Below are 15762 nucleotides of genomic sequence, written 5' to 3' on the forward strand. Positions count from 1 at the left end.
AGCCTGGACAGAACGCCAGGAACGTCGAGGCAGCTCAGTGCCTCTCGTGCTGCTGGGAGGGGGTCCAGACCTTGCCCCAGGAATAACCGAGGGCCTGCAAAGGCTGAAGCGCCAGCAGGCTGAGACTATGTGGCTGGGGTGCAGCCCCTCCTGCTCGCCCCCCCCCAGCGCAAAGCCACCATGAGCCCCCGCTTCCACGCAGTCGAAGGGCGAAGGCCTGGAAGCGGGAGCGAAGGCAGGGCGCGACGCCCGGAGGCAGCGGGCCGGCACCCGGCGCAGCGCGGCGCCTCCGCGGTGCGCGGCCCCGGAGCCGGTGGCGGTGCGGGGAGGCCTCGGCCGTGTGGCGCCGGCCCTTGCCGGGCACACACCGCCCTCTCCCGGCTGCTGCGGAGCTCCGCTTGGCCCCGGCGTTCAGGGCTTCCAGACAGGTTTAAAGCCCGGCAGTGGCTGCAGCTTGATTCACGAGAGTTTCTGATTTTTCTGGGCCAGACAAAGCTAAAGAAATCTTAAGCTCAAAATTCACTCGTTTTTGCTTTCAGGTAATTTTCAGGCGGCTGACTGATGCGCACCCCAGGCAGGTATCACCTGCCGCTACACCAACCCTGAAGCAGGCAGGGGCTCCCAGAGGAGCTGAGCCAAATCCTGCAGCACTGGAGGAGATCTGCTCATCCTGGGTGTGCTGCTGGTGCCGCTTAGCCAGGTTTGGGAGGTACTGGCTCTCCAGACACACTGCCACCAGGCCCGATGGGTGCAGCACCTTATCACAAGCCTCCCTGTCCCCTGCAGTGACAGTCATTTTCAGGGGCAGGAGGAGATGCAGGCAGGGGCACTGTCAGATCAAAGAGAAGAAACTTGCACCATTCACTGCAAGGGGACCTCTCAGGGCTGAATGTAGCCTGGCCCCCAAGCATGTGACCCAGGGTTCCCTTGCAGGCACTTGCTAAAAACTCCATCCACCCCAGCTCTCCACAGAAAAGGCTCTTCCTTGGTCCCCAAAGTCACACAGCCAGGTGCCACCCTTCCTTCCTTTCCCTTCAGGTCTACCTCCTCAGCACCTCCCCATGGTGGTGCACCTGATCTAGTATCCCCAAAGCACAGCAAATCCAGGCAGCTTCAGTAAAAAACAAAACTTTATTTGGTCCATCAGAACCTGAGTTTGAAAACCACCATAATTTGTATCATACAGGGATTACTGATCTGATTTACATTTGATAAAATAGCCTATGTTTCTTAAGAGCTGGACAGTATATACAGGGTTAAAAATTTTCACAGATCAAAGACAGAAAGAGAAAAAGCAAAGAACAAAGGAGCAGGGAAGAGAGAAAACAGATCAACAAAAAATACAGACAGCTTGGCTGAGCAGCCCCTGCCCCAAGGGGCCAGGTGGGTCCCATGGCAGCATGTGCCCCCAGAGCACTTCTTCCCAGGCCCCTGCCCATCCCCCATCTCTTGAAGGACTGGAAAGAGACAGACGCAGGTGGGCAGACTCCAAACCTAGCGGATCCCCATGCCCAGGGCCTGGTGTTCTCAGTGTACCCAGGGGTGGCCACCATCACAGGCAGGGGGATGCAGAACGCACTGCAACATGCATCACAATCAGGAGCCTGGCCATTAACAGGGCTCAACATCTCTCATCACCCCCTGGAGCTGCATGTCCTCACAACCTAGGAAGGATAGTAGTAACACTAGCAGACTCTCCCCCAGTCACCCCCCCAACACACACACACACACACACACACATACACACACACACACACACTCTCTCTCTCTCTCTCTCTCTCTCTCTCTCTCTCTCTCTCTCTCCCTCCCTCCCTCCCTCCCTCTCTCACTCTCTAACCAAACTGGAGAGCCACAATGCCCAAAAAACACTGGGAAAAAGCTTCAGGGCAGCATTAGACTACCTGGTGACATCTGATGCGTTTACACTGCTGCCTGCATACAGGGCACAGCCCCCATCATGGAGCATCCAGCAGGCCTCAGTTATGTCAAAAGGCCCCTGCAAGTCTCTGCCTTGTCCCAGCTGGCTTCCAAGGGACTTTGCCTCTAAAGGATGGGGCTCACTGCTGCCCCCACACTTGCACGTGGCAACTAAGTAAAGCAACCTGCTGGGAGCTGCTCCCCTAACATTGGGTCTGTACCTGCTGCCCTGTACCCTGATGCCCTCCATCACTCGCTGGGCACTGCAAAACTGCCAACGTTCAACCCTTGCCTTCACAGGGCATGGGGCTAGCCCGGTGAGGTGGCAGCAGGGCAGTGCCCAGGGCCAGGGAGCCAAGCCCCAGCTCAGAACTCATGGCTTCTCTCCAGGCACTGCTTTCAGTGGCTGCCATTGCATAGTAACACTTGTGTGATGAGTTAAGGGGGCCCCTGTTGCCACAAAGCAGTGAAGTGTCTCCCCCCTCCAAGGATGCAGGAAACCCACCCTTGCTCCCCACTGTAGAGCACAGGCAGAGAACTGGATCTGTTCATTTTGCTCCAAGATGCTGTGAAAATCAGTAGTGGATTTTTAAAAGAATCAAGCACCTTCTCCTTCTTGGCCCCAGCCACCACTCCTCTGTCCTTACCCCACAGGCAGGGGCAGCCCAGTCTCCTGGGGCCAAGCAAGGTGCCAGAGTCAGTCTGAGAAATGCAGCAACTCCACACCATGAACAGTAAGCAAAGGTGGCACAAGGGTAGGGCGACCACAGCACATCCCATGCCCGTGTGGTGATCTGAATCAGCAACCTCTGTCGCTCAGCAAAGGTACCTTGATGCGAGTCTCCCATTCATTTCTCACGGCAGACAACAGGGGAAAAAGACAGTGGGAAGGGCCCAGCAGGCAGACGGAGGATCACATAGATGGACAGACTTGAGAGGTATATTCTTTTGCTTTTTTGCAGCGCCAGGGCCCCGGCGCCATGGGAGGGGGCAGAGTCCTGAGCGTGGTGCCTGGGAAGGGGGTTGACGGCAACCTCCAACCCCCTCCCTCTCCTGCAGCCACCTGCTACTGCTCTGCATGCCTGGGGCAAGGCAGAGGGTACCAGACCCCAGTGCTCGTTTGGAGGAGGTGGGATCCTGAGATAGCCACAGGCCAGGCCGTGCCCTCATCCCTTCCCCCCCCCACTGGCTCCTCATAAAGTGCGTGAATTGGCGGGGGGGGAGGCAGGCGCTGCCGGGGAGGGGGCTGTGAGCAGAGCTAGTCCTGGCCCCTGAGAACTCACCCCCAGCCCCGTGGGCACAGGGCAAAGTGCTTGGTGTGACACTCCAGCTCTGCCCTGTGGCTCAGTGCTGACAGTTCGGGGGGCGACCCCAGGCCAGAGGCTCAGTGAAAATAAAGGGGAAGAGGAGTAGGGTGGAGGAGGCATTTTGTCATAGCGGCCGGGGCCCATGGAGTCCGGCGACCTCAGGTGTGAGCAGGGGGTTGTGGGTCCCTTTTGTGGACATCCAGTCATTGAGGAAGGCCTGGGTGGCTTTACGGTGTGCCAGACGGTGGGTGATGGAGAAGCCAGCATTACCCTCCAGCTGGGAAAGGATCACCAACACCTGCCTGCAAAGAAAGTGCCAAGCTCAGGGCTGGCCAGCTGCCCAGCTTGGCAAAGAAACATGCTGCCCCCATGCCAGGTGGAAAGGCTTGCTGCCTGGCTTAACCCCTACCATGGCAATCCCTTACCCTGCCCACGCACCCATCCTTCATGCCAGTGCTGTGCCTGGCTCTGTCCACCCCTTGCCTGTCACCCCAATGCCCACCCTGCAAACCTTTGCCCACACCACCCCGGAAGCCCCATACCCTGCCTTGCTCCAAACCTGTCAGCACCCCTCAGCGATAACAGCACACACACTGGCCTTCCCCATGCAGCCCTGCACCAACCTCCAACCCTCCCACCCTTGCCTACCCCTGACCTGTGCAGGGGGGGAACGCTGTCTTGGGTTTTGAGGCTGCCACGTGTGGAGACGACGTTGAAGCTGTCAGTGCAGTCACACTGGACGTGCAGGTAGGACTTGGGGTGCCGGTTCTCCACCACCACAATGAGCCCTGCCCAGCCATGTGTCAGGTAGTAGCATGTCATCCCCTCACGACCCTGAGGCAAATAACCCAGTCAGGTATCTGAACCCTGTGGGTACCCCTGTCTCTGAGTTTCAGCCCCTGAATCAGCATCTTTCACCTCCCAGCCAAGCACTGCCACCCTGTGCCCCCATATGGCTGGGGTACTCCATGCAGACCCACATAGAGAAGGAGTGGGCACTCATGGGGCAGGAAGGGATTGGATTCCAGAGCTGGCACAGGTCCTTCCTGATTACTGCCAAGGACTCTGATGACATGGCAGAGGGCAGGGTACTGGCTTCTGCTAGCACCATTGCCCCCTCTGCAGCCATGGCCTGCACCATCGTCTGCCATGTGCCACCCTCACCCACCTCGTGCCGCTCGCCCTTGTTCTCAGTCAGCAGGATGATGGCATCTGCCAGTGTGGTGGGCTGTGCCTCCACCTGCTCCACCATCACCAGGCGGGAGCTGTAGATGGCCAGGATATAGCTGGAATAATCAGTGGCCTGCCGGCTGCTGGTGGGACTGGACGCTGTGGGGATGACACAGCACACACAGGGGTGTTCAGTGAGACTGTCCCAGAGCCCATCTCTCCCTGGGAGCCCAGCTTTGCTGAGTTGCTGCACACACATGTAACCCCCTAACCCAGTAGGGCCCCCACAGCAACGTTTGGGGGGCTTCATCATCTCTGCCTCTCCCAGGGGTTACCATCAGCATCTCTGTGGTGAGGGGAGCCCAGTTCCAACATAGCCTCTCTGGCCCCAGCACCCCTTACCCTGGGCAGCAGTGGGGCCTGCCAGGTCGGCGTTCCAGTGGTTGAAGGCACAGCACACGACAGCGTACTCGCCCGGCTCCAGCATGACGTCGCAGTTGACGAACTTCTTGACGGCTCGTTTGCTGTGAGCCATCAGCCGGCCCAGGCTCAGCTTGTTCCCGCTGGTGAAGGTAGCCCGAAAAACCATGATGCACAGATCCAGCAAGTGGCTGTCCACCATGTCCGATCGCCTGCGACAAGAGGAGGGTCACACCTCACCCGAGCATAGCAGAGCACATGGACAGCACCCACTCTGGGCAGGACGGCCAATCTAGAGGAACAGTCCTCCCACTGGGCCTGGATAGATATCCTGAGTATCCTGCCCCATGAACCAGTGCCTGTTCAGGGCTGGGGTTTCAGCTGTGATCACCCTAGCCCTGAAACACGAGGGAGCCATGAGAATCACTGAAGAAATGCCAATGGAGGCTGATCCCCATGCTTTGCAACCCCTCAGGATGGCATGTGGAGGTAGCCCGATCAGGGCAAAACACATTTCCCCTGGGTTCTGGTTCACTGCTTTCAGCCCTCGCAGCTGCCCAACTCACCTGCTGCCCTCCTGGAAGAGGGCAAACTCCAGGGCAGCACGCTCCAACACTGTCAGCGACGTCACTGTTACCGGCCCATTGGCCTTGTTGGGGAACATGCCCTGGACACGCACCTCATGCCAGTCCGAATGGAGCTTGCAGATATCCACGGAGTCAAAATACCTGTGGGAAATCTGGGCTCAGCAGGCCCTGTGGGGCCCTCCGCAGGTGCACTGCTCTGCCCTCATGCCCCAACCCACTGTGACTCACACAGCTGGAAAGAAGCAGGCACCAGAAGCTCCACATGCCCCTCTGGAGATGTCTAGCCCATTGTACCCCATCTTTGCCCTCATGCCCCATTTTCTTTCTCAGCCCAGAGACTCTGGGCTCATACAACAGGCCTGTCTCCACACTACTGAGATGTGACCTACAGAAGGGCAGTGCCTGCTTTCCAGATGGGACAAGGGCACTCTGATAAGGTGAGAGTGACAGGAGAGGGGGCAGAGCTGAAGGGGTGAAGGGAGGGAGAGCAGTGCCCTTGGGAGGACTCTCCCCAAAGCTCTGCACCCACCTGGGCCCAGGGGCCTCACAGAGGCAAGGAAACAGGCACTGTCAGTAGCTGCAGCAGCTGCTGCACGCCACTAGGTGGCATGGCCCTGCCACACTGCGTGAGCAGCACTGTCAGTGCCAGGCTGGGCCAGGAGCAGCCCTGCTTTTTCCTCCGGGAAAGGGAGCAGGAGCAGAGGAGCAGCCCAGTCCCCCACGCTGTCCCACGGCCCTGCAGAGGTTTCTCCCCAGAAGTGCCCACTGATCTCTGATCCTGGCACAATCCAGTCTGGCTGCACGGTGGAAGGCCGTGCCCAGCTGCCACTGAATGTGTGGGCACAGTCAGCACATCAGGCCATGGAGACCAGAGTCCTCCCCTGCAAGGATTTCTCCATCCTGTCTCCTCTGAGTGAAGGAGTTCCCATGACCCAATACAAAACATCCCTTGAGGCAATTTCATCACACAGCCTCCACCCATCCCTTCTGCTCTTCAGTCCCCATGTCATGCTGCCTTGCTTCCGCACCCAAGCCCAGGATCTGCCCTGTGAGTGAGGCCTGGGGGTCTCTGCCTCCTGGGCACTACCGTACTTAATGAAATCGCTGTACTCCATCCAGAAGACCCCCTCACTGCTGCCATGGGGCATCAGGTCATGACGCAAGGGGGCAGGCCAGTGGGGCCACTCATCAGACCAGCTGCCATTCCAGGAGAAGCGGCCCCAGGGGTTTCGGAGCCGCAGTAACCTGGGGGAAGGGGAACAAGGGTGTCAGAGGCTCAGGGTAAGGGAGGACATAAGGGTGATCGCCTCTGAGATGTTCACCCATCTCCACAAACTCAGCCACTCAGTTTGGCCACCCCTACTTCACACAACCTTCTACCCCTCCAGACTGCCCCTGACTTTCAGAGCCCCCAGAGCATCCCAACCCAAATTTTCCATCCCTCCCCCACAAAAAGCCCCAGATGTCCATGTCCTGCACTTCTGTTTGGATCTGCTGCAGCTCACCCCACCATTCCCTGCCCAGAATGGCCTCCAGCCAGGCACTGCAGGGAGGAGGCTGGTGAGCAAATGCTCAGAGAGCAACACAAGCCCCCACATGACATGGCTAAAAACAGGCCTTCATACAGGCACCCAGGTAGCTGGGACAACACCCATTTCTGTCTCTCCCACCCCACAAAGATAAGAAGGATGCCCTGATTAATTCATACTGAAAGAGCTCGACTCAATCCTCTGTATCATGCCACCCACGGGAAGACTGAGCAAACCATACCGCACAGACCTCAAAGATCAGAGAGGGCCACCTAGAGCAGAGCAGCCTAGGACATGGGCCCAGCGCCACACAAAGCCGGCTTATATGACAGCAGCATTTATGTGACACCATGAGATGGAGAAGTAGCCCTTGCTGACCATAAGGATGGGACACATGAGAATCCCCAAGGTCTTGTCCAGCATGCCCTTGCATTCTCCTTTATCTTTCTCCTGGGTTTCTGCTCAGGCTATATTGGTAGGAACGTTTGCTGTAGTATGCCAGCCTCCACCAGCTAACTCACCTGAAGCCTTGGACATCCCGCACATCCAGGATAGAGTAGGCATGCCGTGGACGGAGACCCATACTCTCGTAGGCCACATCATCCACCTTCATGTTTCCCCCACCACAGGATGCGCCCATGAGGAACCTGCACGGGGACAGCAAAATGTTTAGTGTCCTGCAGGGGCTGGCACTGGGGGAAGCTGGTCCCCACAGCTCAAGACATGCAGCAGACTTTCCCCTGGCAGGATCCTCCGTATTCCCTCTCTGCAATCACACTGCAAGCCTCCCCAGAGCAGTGCCCTGACCCCAATGGCTGGAGCTCTGCCTAGGCAGCAAGCTTCCTTCAGCCCACAACTCAGGTGTGCGCTCAAGTCCAGGATCTGTGGAGAGCTTCTCCAAGCAGTGCCCTCAGATCAGGGCACTTGATTGTCTTCTAACACCAGATGGACAAAGCAGAGCTGCCCTCACCCTTCCGTCAAATCCCCTGTCTCTTCCTGCTTGCTCTTCCCACATGCACAGTGGGGCTTTCCCCCAACCTCACCCATTTTCTGTCAGGTCCCAGGGTACTGCCAAGGGTGTCCTTGACGGCTGGCAGGGCTCAGGCCAAATTGAAATGGCAAATGGTGTGTCTGCCTCCACTTTTCAGGGAGCAGGCCCTGTCTGTGGGAGTGAGGACACAGGCCACTCAGGGCTGGAAGTCTGCACCACCCAAGCTTGTGAGGATACCATATGCTGGGATAGATTAGCTTCCCATGTGGCAGAACCACAGTCATGGCCCCATACCACAGGGTGGCAGGAGCTATCCTGCCTTTAGCTATCACAATAAAAATCACTCTGATTGTGCAGAGCCTAGGAACCTAACTTCCCTCCCATTCTTCCTGTTGGTTGAGTCTCCCAGTGATGAGCAAGAGGACTTGCTTTTGCTTTGTCTCCTATAGACTGGACTAATCACGCCCAGGCATGGCCAAAGATGTCATTTATAGGTGGGGAACACGTGCAGAGTAAAGCCCTTATTAATACAGGAAATATGGAAACAAAACTCAAAGCAAAGCAAGTGGGTTTAATGCCAGTCACTTCAAAACCTCTGTAAGACAGCAGCAAACGTGCACAGGGAAATCCACTAGGATTTTAATTTCATATGAAAACTAAATAAAGGAGAAATCATTTCTTAGAGCTTAGAGGGGGTTCTGTCAACACTTCAGATGGATGCCAAGCATGGTGGACTACATCCTGGGTCAACACACTAGCCCCTCTCCTCTCAGTCTCTACAAATGAGAGTGGCCACCCTTGCCCCCTTCTTTGAGTATCCATGCTCCTGACAGCTAACATGACATCCTCCTGCCTCGTCTTACCCAGCCTCCTTAGAACTCAGCATTTTGGCCCAGATGAGGTCAGTGTCAATGGGCTCCTCGCGAGGGTTAGTGGAGCTGACCTGCAGCATCAGGCTCTCGCAGGGGGCACCAGTTAGTGTAGCCAGGCCTTCAATAGCACGCCCTGCCTGGAGGGCAAAGTACGAACCATGAAGCTTGGCCAGCGCCTTCTCAATGAGGGCTACCCATAACTGCTTCCTCTGGGCCTGGGGAAAGAGACAGAAACATGTCACAAGCCATCCCCAGGCATGTGATGGAAAAACAAATGGACCGCATGCAGAAAAGGCAAAGCCCTGCTCACTTTCTATCTGCCAGCCCTCACACTGAAGGGAGATGAAGTGATGGGAACAGCAAGGCCAAGCTACCAGGAGTTTGCTCACATATGACCAAGGAAAACCCCATTCACTGTCTGTCCAGGCTTTTGTTTGCAGTTTATTTCCCCCTTGGGAAAATATCCTGGATTTAATGCATAAGAGGCCTGGATGACAACACAGCAGGGGTCTGGGGTCTGGGGTCCAGACAGTGAGGCGAGCAGAGGAGGTTTTTTTGTTTGTTTGTTTTTGTTTGCTTGTTTTTTTAATTTGATAAGCTAATAGCCCCTTCTTTCCACATCAATCTGGATTCAAAAATATTTAGTAACAGAAGGGGCTATCAGGCACATCTGGGCAGTTGACTTTTACTCATACACCATTGCAAATAAAAAACAACACACCTTTGGAGGAGGAGGCTGCCTAGAGCACACTTTGCAGTAGAACCAGTTAGAGTTCACACACAATGAAGAGGTTGTTTCAAGGACAAAGGGATGAAGCTCCAAAAACTCAGAGGCACACTGGCAAACTTCTCCGCTCCCAGCACAGGGACAATGGCAAGATATAATTAGAAGATGCATGTTTTGCAGGGGGAAGATCTCCCTGGAGTCACTTTGCTCTGGTGCCAGGCTATTGGTACGGCTAGGTGATTATGCATTCATAAAGAAATGTACAGGCTGCATTAATGCACCCAGAGGATTACAAAGCCTACCACCAGGATGTCCCAGCCACTGTTACGGGTCCTCAACCTCCTATGCTGTCCTGGCCATGCTCAGACCTGGGAGGAGACACCTCCATCCCAGCCCTCACCTGCCATGAGGAAGCAAAGAGATGGATGAAGAAGGTTGCAAGCATACAAGCACAGAGGTCACAGAAACATTTGTTGGCCTCTGCATCCCCAATAAATCAGGTTCAGTTGGAGATGCTCCAAAACCCAGTGCTTGGAGGGTAGCAAGGGAAAATCACTGGTACACTTGTAACTTTATGTGACTCACAGGTGACCGTCAGGAGTTGGGAGAGGAAAGGAGGGCAATGAAGATTTCTTTGTGACAGATAAAGGAAGCTTAGAAGTGCTTTTCTCTGGTCTGTTTTTGAGTTCCTCACACAACAAAATCCATGTAGTTTATTTTCATCTGAGACTCAGCTAGGGAGCTGTGATAAGACCCTGATTTTGCTTTATTTTTATAACTCTGGTTTTCCTTTTTACCCCCCACATTCAGCTCAGACACCTAAACACTCAGCAGCAAAATTCTTTCAAGATTCAGATGCATGTGGAATCAAAGGCAAAGCAAGCCCAGTCCATGTGAAAATCTTCAATCTTCAAAATATACAGACTTGAAATTTGTAAGAGAGGAAGAATAGATGGAGAAGGAAAAACAAACAAACAAACAAACAAACAAAAAAACCCCAAGAGACAAATCCTATGCTAAAAATAAAGAATTTCATCTGATTTGGTCTTCTCTGTCTATCATGAGACAAAATGTAGACATGGACTCCTTTTTCTTCCCCTCTCCAATATTTCTCTTTAATAGGATCCACTTCCAGGAGTGCTGGCAATCATTTTGACATGCTGAGCTCTCCTGTATCCCTTGGGGGATCATCCACTTTGTAGAGAAACTGGCTGGGCAATCCAGCCTTGGCAATGGTATATCTGTGGTTGAACAGCGTGAAGTCCCTGCCTGGACCCAAAGCAGTCTGCACAGAGCCTACTGGGGTTAAGCAGAGCACAGGAGCTGATGCTGCCAAGTACGCTGAACAGACTCTGCCACCCCATGCCCAGAGAAGCCTGCTAACTCTGATACAATTAACTACTGCCCCAAGATTGGGTTGCCTCCATGCAGTGGAGAGCACAGGCTACTAAGCCCACTCAGGCCAGGGACTTTGCAAGCTGTATCGAAATTAAGGTTTCCCTAGTACTTGAGTTATCCCTGGGCCCCCACCTCCTGTCCTCGCTGCATAAACGCATCTACAGCTCAAGCATGATGTAGCTCTTTGGGCTGTGTGTATTTTAAAACAGAGAATTTGGATTTGCAGAACACAGCCAAACCCACAGAGAAGTCCAATGTTCCCAGGTCCCTGTCTCTCCTCCTGACTGTGGCACTTTGGTTTGTTTGGCAGATTCTGCTGTCTGATTTTCAATAATGACATTCTTGGTCTCCTTCATGGAAATGATCCAGGCAAGTGCCTCTGGGCCTGGCAGGCAGGGCAGGGCATAATGCACAGTGATGTCCCAAAGTGGCTGAGGGAGCTTCTTTAATCCCAGCAGATGCCACCTGAGTGTGCTCAGAGCAACCAGGCACTGGCTCAAAATAGGCTGATTTACAGGGCAATCAACTCCCTCTCCGTGGTCCCTCCCTGACAAAGCCAAGATGCCAGATCTCCCCGCAGAGGAAAGAAACAACTTTCACTCAGCCTCTCTCTGTGCAAAAATACTCAGGTAAAATACTTTCTTTTTGCTGTGAAGAATAAAGATGGCTTCCCCTGTAGACCTGCAATGTGGGGAGAGCAGGGGGGAAAAGACAACTGCAAAAGAACTCTCTTGCAGTCTGGAAAATGACAAGAGAAGCCTGAACAGATTTACATCATGGTCTCAAAGAGCTCAGTCAACCTGAACACCCAGCAGAAGACAGGGTCGCAAGCTGCATATGCCTCATCAGCCTTCCCTGATGCAGCCCAGAGTAAGGGCTCCCTGTGAACCACAGCAGTATCTCTTCCCACTCCACAGCCTCTATCAGTCCTGTCCTGGGACAGCTGGAGATGAGACAGTCCCAGGCCCCTGGGGCCCTGCCCACACCTTCCTAGCACCCCTTTTTCCCCCCGCCGGGATGCTGACCTGAGAGAAGAGGAGGTATCCACACTCATCACAAGGCAACATGTCATCCACCAGCACAGTGGTCCATGTGCCATCCTTGCACAGCCGCACCTGGTAGGCACCCTCAGGGCATAGCGTCCGCGTGATCATCACCCTCTCCACCAGCTCTGGCCGCTCCGCCAGCACGGCCAGGGCACTCAGAAACCTGGTGAGATGGGAGACACTGTGAGCAAGGCATGGGAGGGCAGGACACGAGAGCTGGGGCAGTCCAGCTGAGCAGCATAAGGGCCTGGGATCCACAGCGGTTTAGTAAGGGGTGGGATATAGGATGGGATATACAGTTGGGTGTATAAATGGGCTCTGGTTGGGCTCAGTGGTCCAATTTGGAACTGGATGGTGGGCGGAGACAGGGGAAGGTGCAGGAGGGTGTCACTCCAGCTCTCTCCCTCTTACCAGCAGTTTCCCAGCAGTCCCTGTAGGATGTCTGAGGGCCTGGGTGTCCGAAACACTGACCACTTCACCGATCGGTCTTTGAAGATGCTGCAGTTGATTTCATGGGGTCGCAGCCACTGTTTCACCCTCTGCTGGACACTGTCACCTTCCGGGAATCCCACAGATTTGGGCCCAGGGTGGAAACTATCATCTACAAAATTGACTTTGTTCTGCGAGAGCAAAAGGCAAGGACAGCATCAGTATGCATCTGTGTGGCACGCTCCCCAGGTCCTCCTGGGATGGGGCCGGCTTGGAAAGCCTGCCCCACTCTACCCCCAGAAAGCAGACCAGAGCCCCTAATGCTCATGTTTGGCCCAGGCAGCCCGTTCTGATGCCATGACAGAGAGCACGATTTGAGGCCAGCATGAGGCTGGGTGTCTGCTGAAAATGTCACAGGCCAAAGCAGACCGTGCCCAGATGAATTCTGTACAGCAGGTTCAGCATGCCACTATTGTGCCTTCTATGAGCTCGTTCACCTCTCTGGGCGCCAGGCTCCTGACTGCAACACAGATCTTTTTTTTTCTTTTTTTCAGCAGTCTCCCCAAGCAGGAACCATTTTGCACTTTGCACTGGTGCTAAAAGCTGGACTGTGGGGGACCTTGGCTGCCTCTATAAGTGGCAAAGCATACAGGAACAGCAAGCCTGTGAAGAAGCATCTGGCAACGAAACACTCCTCAGTTAGAGCCCTGTGATAGGGGCTGAGCCGCACAGGGCAGCCCCAGGCTCTGCTGCATCAATTCACAGCATAGCCCTGCTCCAGAGAGAGGAGGTTGTGTCGCAGGTCTCTGTGACTCTTCCACGGTAGATTTGCGGAGAACGTCAGAGGCACCTTTTGCAAATGAATTCAGTCTGACCACAAATAGGCAAGCAATTCTGGAGTAAGGATATTCTGAGTCCACCTGCAATAGCTACTGCACATTAAAAAGAATAGGATTGAATGAAGGACAGATAATCCTGTAGGTATTAGCCACAGATTTAGGATGGAAGCACAAAACTTCACCAAAGGGAGAAGGGCTACTTATTCAGACAATTTAACACAGGGTGAAATAAGAACCGGGATTTTTTTTCTTACCATTAATTCAATGAAATCATTTTTTTCATCAAAAGCCACCTATGATTTAAATTAGCTTTTATGCACACCAAACTAGTATTTGTCTTCTTCTTTTGTTACAATCCTAACTCACTGATGTGAATGTTTTCTACGTGGCTCTTCAATCAGCACTTTCAGCTTCTATTTTGCAAAAAGGAGTTTTTCTGCTAATAAATGTCATCATTCAAATACTGACACAGTCCAAAAAGGACAAGCTCCAGAGTCCTACTGGCTTTCTCAAGGATAGTGTTTGTTCCATGCTTGTGGGTGCAGATGATGAGCAAACTGCTTCTGCCGTATTTGCAGACCACCCCATCTTGCAACATGTTGGCCTTGCATAGTCACCTCTTGGGGGAACAGACCAGGGTTCTCCAGGAACCCCCTGCGCAGGGCTGCACAGGCACAGAACAAGATGACAGTTCTTGAGTCAGGGACTTTATGGCATCCTAAGCTTTCTGTCTCCTTTGGAGTTACTGCAGCTCTCTTCCAAAAGGCAGAGATGGAGGAGAGCCTTCTGTCTCCCTGAGACCATGGCCAGGATCCAATCTGTCACCGTCCTGAGCTAGGACAGCACTGAGCAGGACTTTGTGAGCTTAGATGGGCACCTACACCAGGCACCGCAACAGTTATCTGAACACGGCTCCTTCTCCTCTCTCCAGATTGCATAGGACACCAGGCTCAGCAGAAGCCTAAGCCCATTATAGGCTCTGTAGTGAACAGTCTGATTGCAGCCCTCTGTGGCTTCCCCAGGGGGTAAATTCCCCCCATATTTGAGAGTACACTGGGGCATAAACCAGGGAAAGGTTGTCCAAGTGTCCCCAGCACAGCAATGTACAGCTTAGAACCTCTGAGCGGCCTCCATGGCTTCAGGCACAAATGGCATATCAGCTCCAAATGCCACCAAGCCCTGTTTCAGTGAAAGATTTGGGAGCACAGGTCGGGTAGGACACTGAGAGAATCACAGAATGGTTGAGGTTGGAAGGGACCTCTGGAGATTGTCTAAGTCCAACCCCCCTGCTCAAGCAGAGTTACCTAGAGCATGTTGCACAGGATCGCATCCAGGTGGGTTTTGAATATCTCCAGAGAAGGAGACTCCACAACCTCTCTGGGCAACCTGTTCCAGTGCTCTGTCACCCTCACAGGAAAGAAGTGTTTTCTCATGTTCAGATGGACCTTCCTGTGTTTCAGTTTGTGCCCGTTGCCTCACGTCCTGTCACTGGGCACCACTGAAATAGTCTGGCCCCATCCTCTTGACACCCTCCCTTTAGATATTTGTATACATTAATAAGATCCCCTCTCAGCCTTCTCTTCTCCAGGCTAAACGGGCCCAGCTCTCTCAGCCTTTCCTCATAGGCGAGATGCTCCAGTCCCCTAATCATCATCGTAGCCCTACGCTGGAGTCTCTCCAGTAGCTCCATGTCTTTCTTGTACTGGGGAGCCCAGAACTGGACACAGTACTCCAGATGGGGCCTCACCAGGGCTGAGTAGAGGGGCAGAATCACCTCCCTTGACCTGCTGGCAACACTCTTCCTGATGCACCCCAGGATACCACTGGCCTTCTTGGCCACAAGGGCACGTTGCTGCCTCATGCTTAACTTGGTGTCCACCAGCACTCCCAGGTCCTTCTCCACAGAGCTGCTTTCCAGCAGGTCAACCCCAAACCTGTACTGGTGCATGGGGTTATTCCTCCCTGGGTGCAGGACCCTGCACTTCCCTTTGTTGAACTTCGGGAGGTTCCTCTCTGTCTCCTCATGAGGTTCCTCTGACAGCTCCACTGAAGAGACCAGCTGGGGATAGCTTGCTCCACCTTTACAAAAGCCATACAATTAAAGCAACTATGCAATTAGCAATGAGTGCCTGCCTAGAGCACCCCTTTCCTCTAGCTCCCACAGAGATCAAAGCTCACATATGCATGTGGCACACTGTCAGGATGGGCCTGGTCCAGCCCAGATTGGTCTGCAAGGCCAGAGTCCCAGCAAAGAGCAACGCAAGCCTGCTGACCTCCCTGGTCTGTCAACACTGACAATAGGAAGGCAATGAGAGAGTACCAGTGCAGATCCCCAGCAGTGATGGGAAAGGTTGCCCCATAAGCTAATTAGGATTATACCATGACGTTTCCTTTCACATATTAATGCTTTACAGAAGTGGTCAATATCAACATCCCTGTGAGATGGAGGGAAACAGAGGCACAAGAGCTGCAGGGGCAATGTCAGAGCCAGGGAAGAGTCTGCAGCAGCTAACTTTGCTTGTGCCCAGGC

The 15762-nt window shown here is 53.9% G+C and overlaps 1 protein-coding gene across 4 annotated transcripts in view; it reads right to left on the reverse strand.

Moving 5' to 3' along the window:
- Positions 1-1112: 1112 nt before the first annotated feature.
- The window catches only part of CAPN15 (calpain 15), a 65725-nt gene continuing 51075 nt past the window's right edge, over positions 1113-15762 (reverse strand). For 2 of the 4 annotated variants that reach the window (XM_067306194.1, XM_067306195.1), the window contains exons 3-12: positions 12376-12584; positions 11944-12127; positions 8785-9008; positions 7452-7577; positions 6494-6646; positions 5381-5542; positions 4797-5026; positions 4393-4553; positions 3880-4058; positions 1113-3526 (exon numbers count right to left, since the gene is read on the reverse strand). In XM_067306194.1, the coding sequence (XP_067162295.1) occupies positions 3349-3526; positions 3880-4058; positions 4393-4553; positions 4797-5026; positions 5381-5542; positions 6494-6646; positions 7452-7577; positions 8785-9008; positions 11944-12127; positions 12376-12584 (1806 nt within the window). In that variant the 3' untranslated portion in view covers positions 1113-3348. The remainder of the gene's footprint in view (positions 3527-3879; positions 4059-4392; positions 4554-4796; positions 5027-5380; positions 5543-6493; positions 6647-7451; positions 7578-8784; positions 9009-11943; positions 12128-12375; positions 12585-15762) is intronic. The other 2 variants (XM_067306196.1, XM_013939912.2) reach the window with 2 other exon arrangements.

The sequence above is a fragment of the Apteryx mantelli genome, chromosome 16, assembly GCF_036417845.1.
Source record: "Apteryx mantelli isolate bAptMan1 chromosome 16, bAptMan1.hap1, whole genome shotgun sequence".
Classification (NCBI taxonomy): Eukaryota; Metazoa; Chordata; class Aves; order Apterygiformes; family Apterygidae; genus Apteryx; species Apteryx mantelli.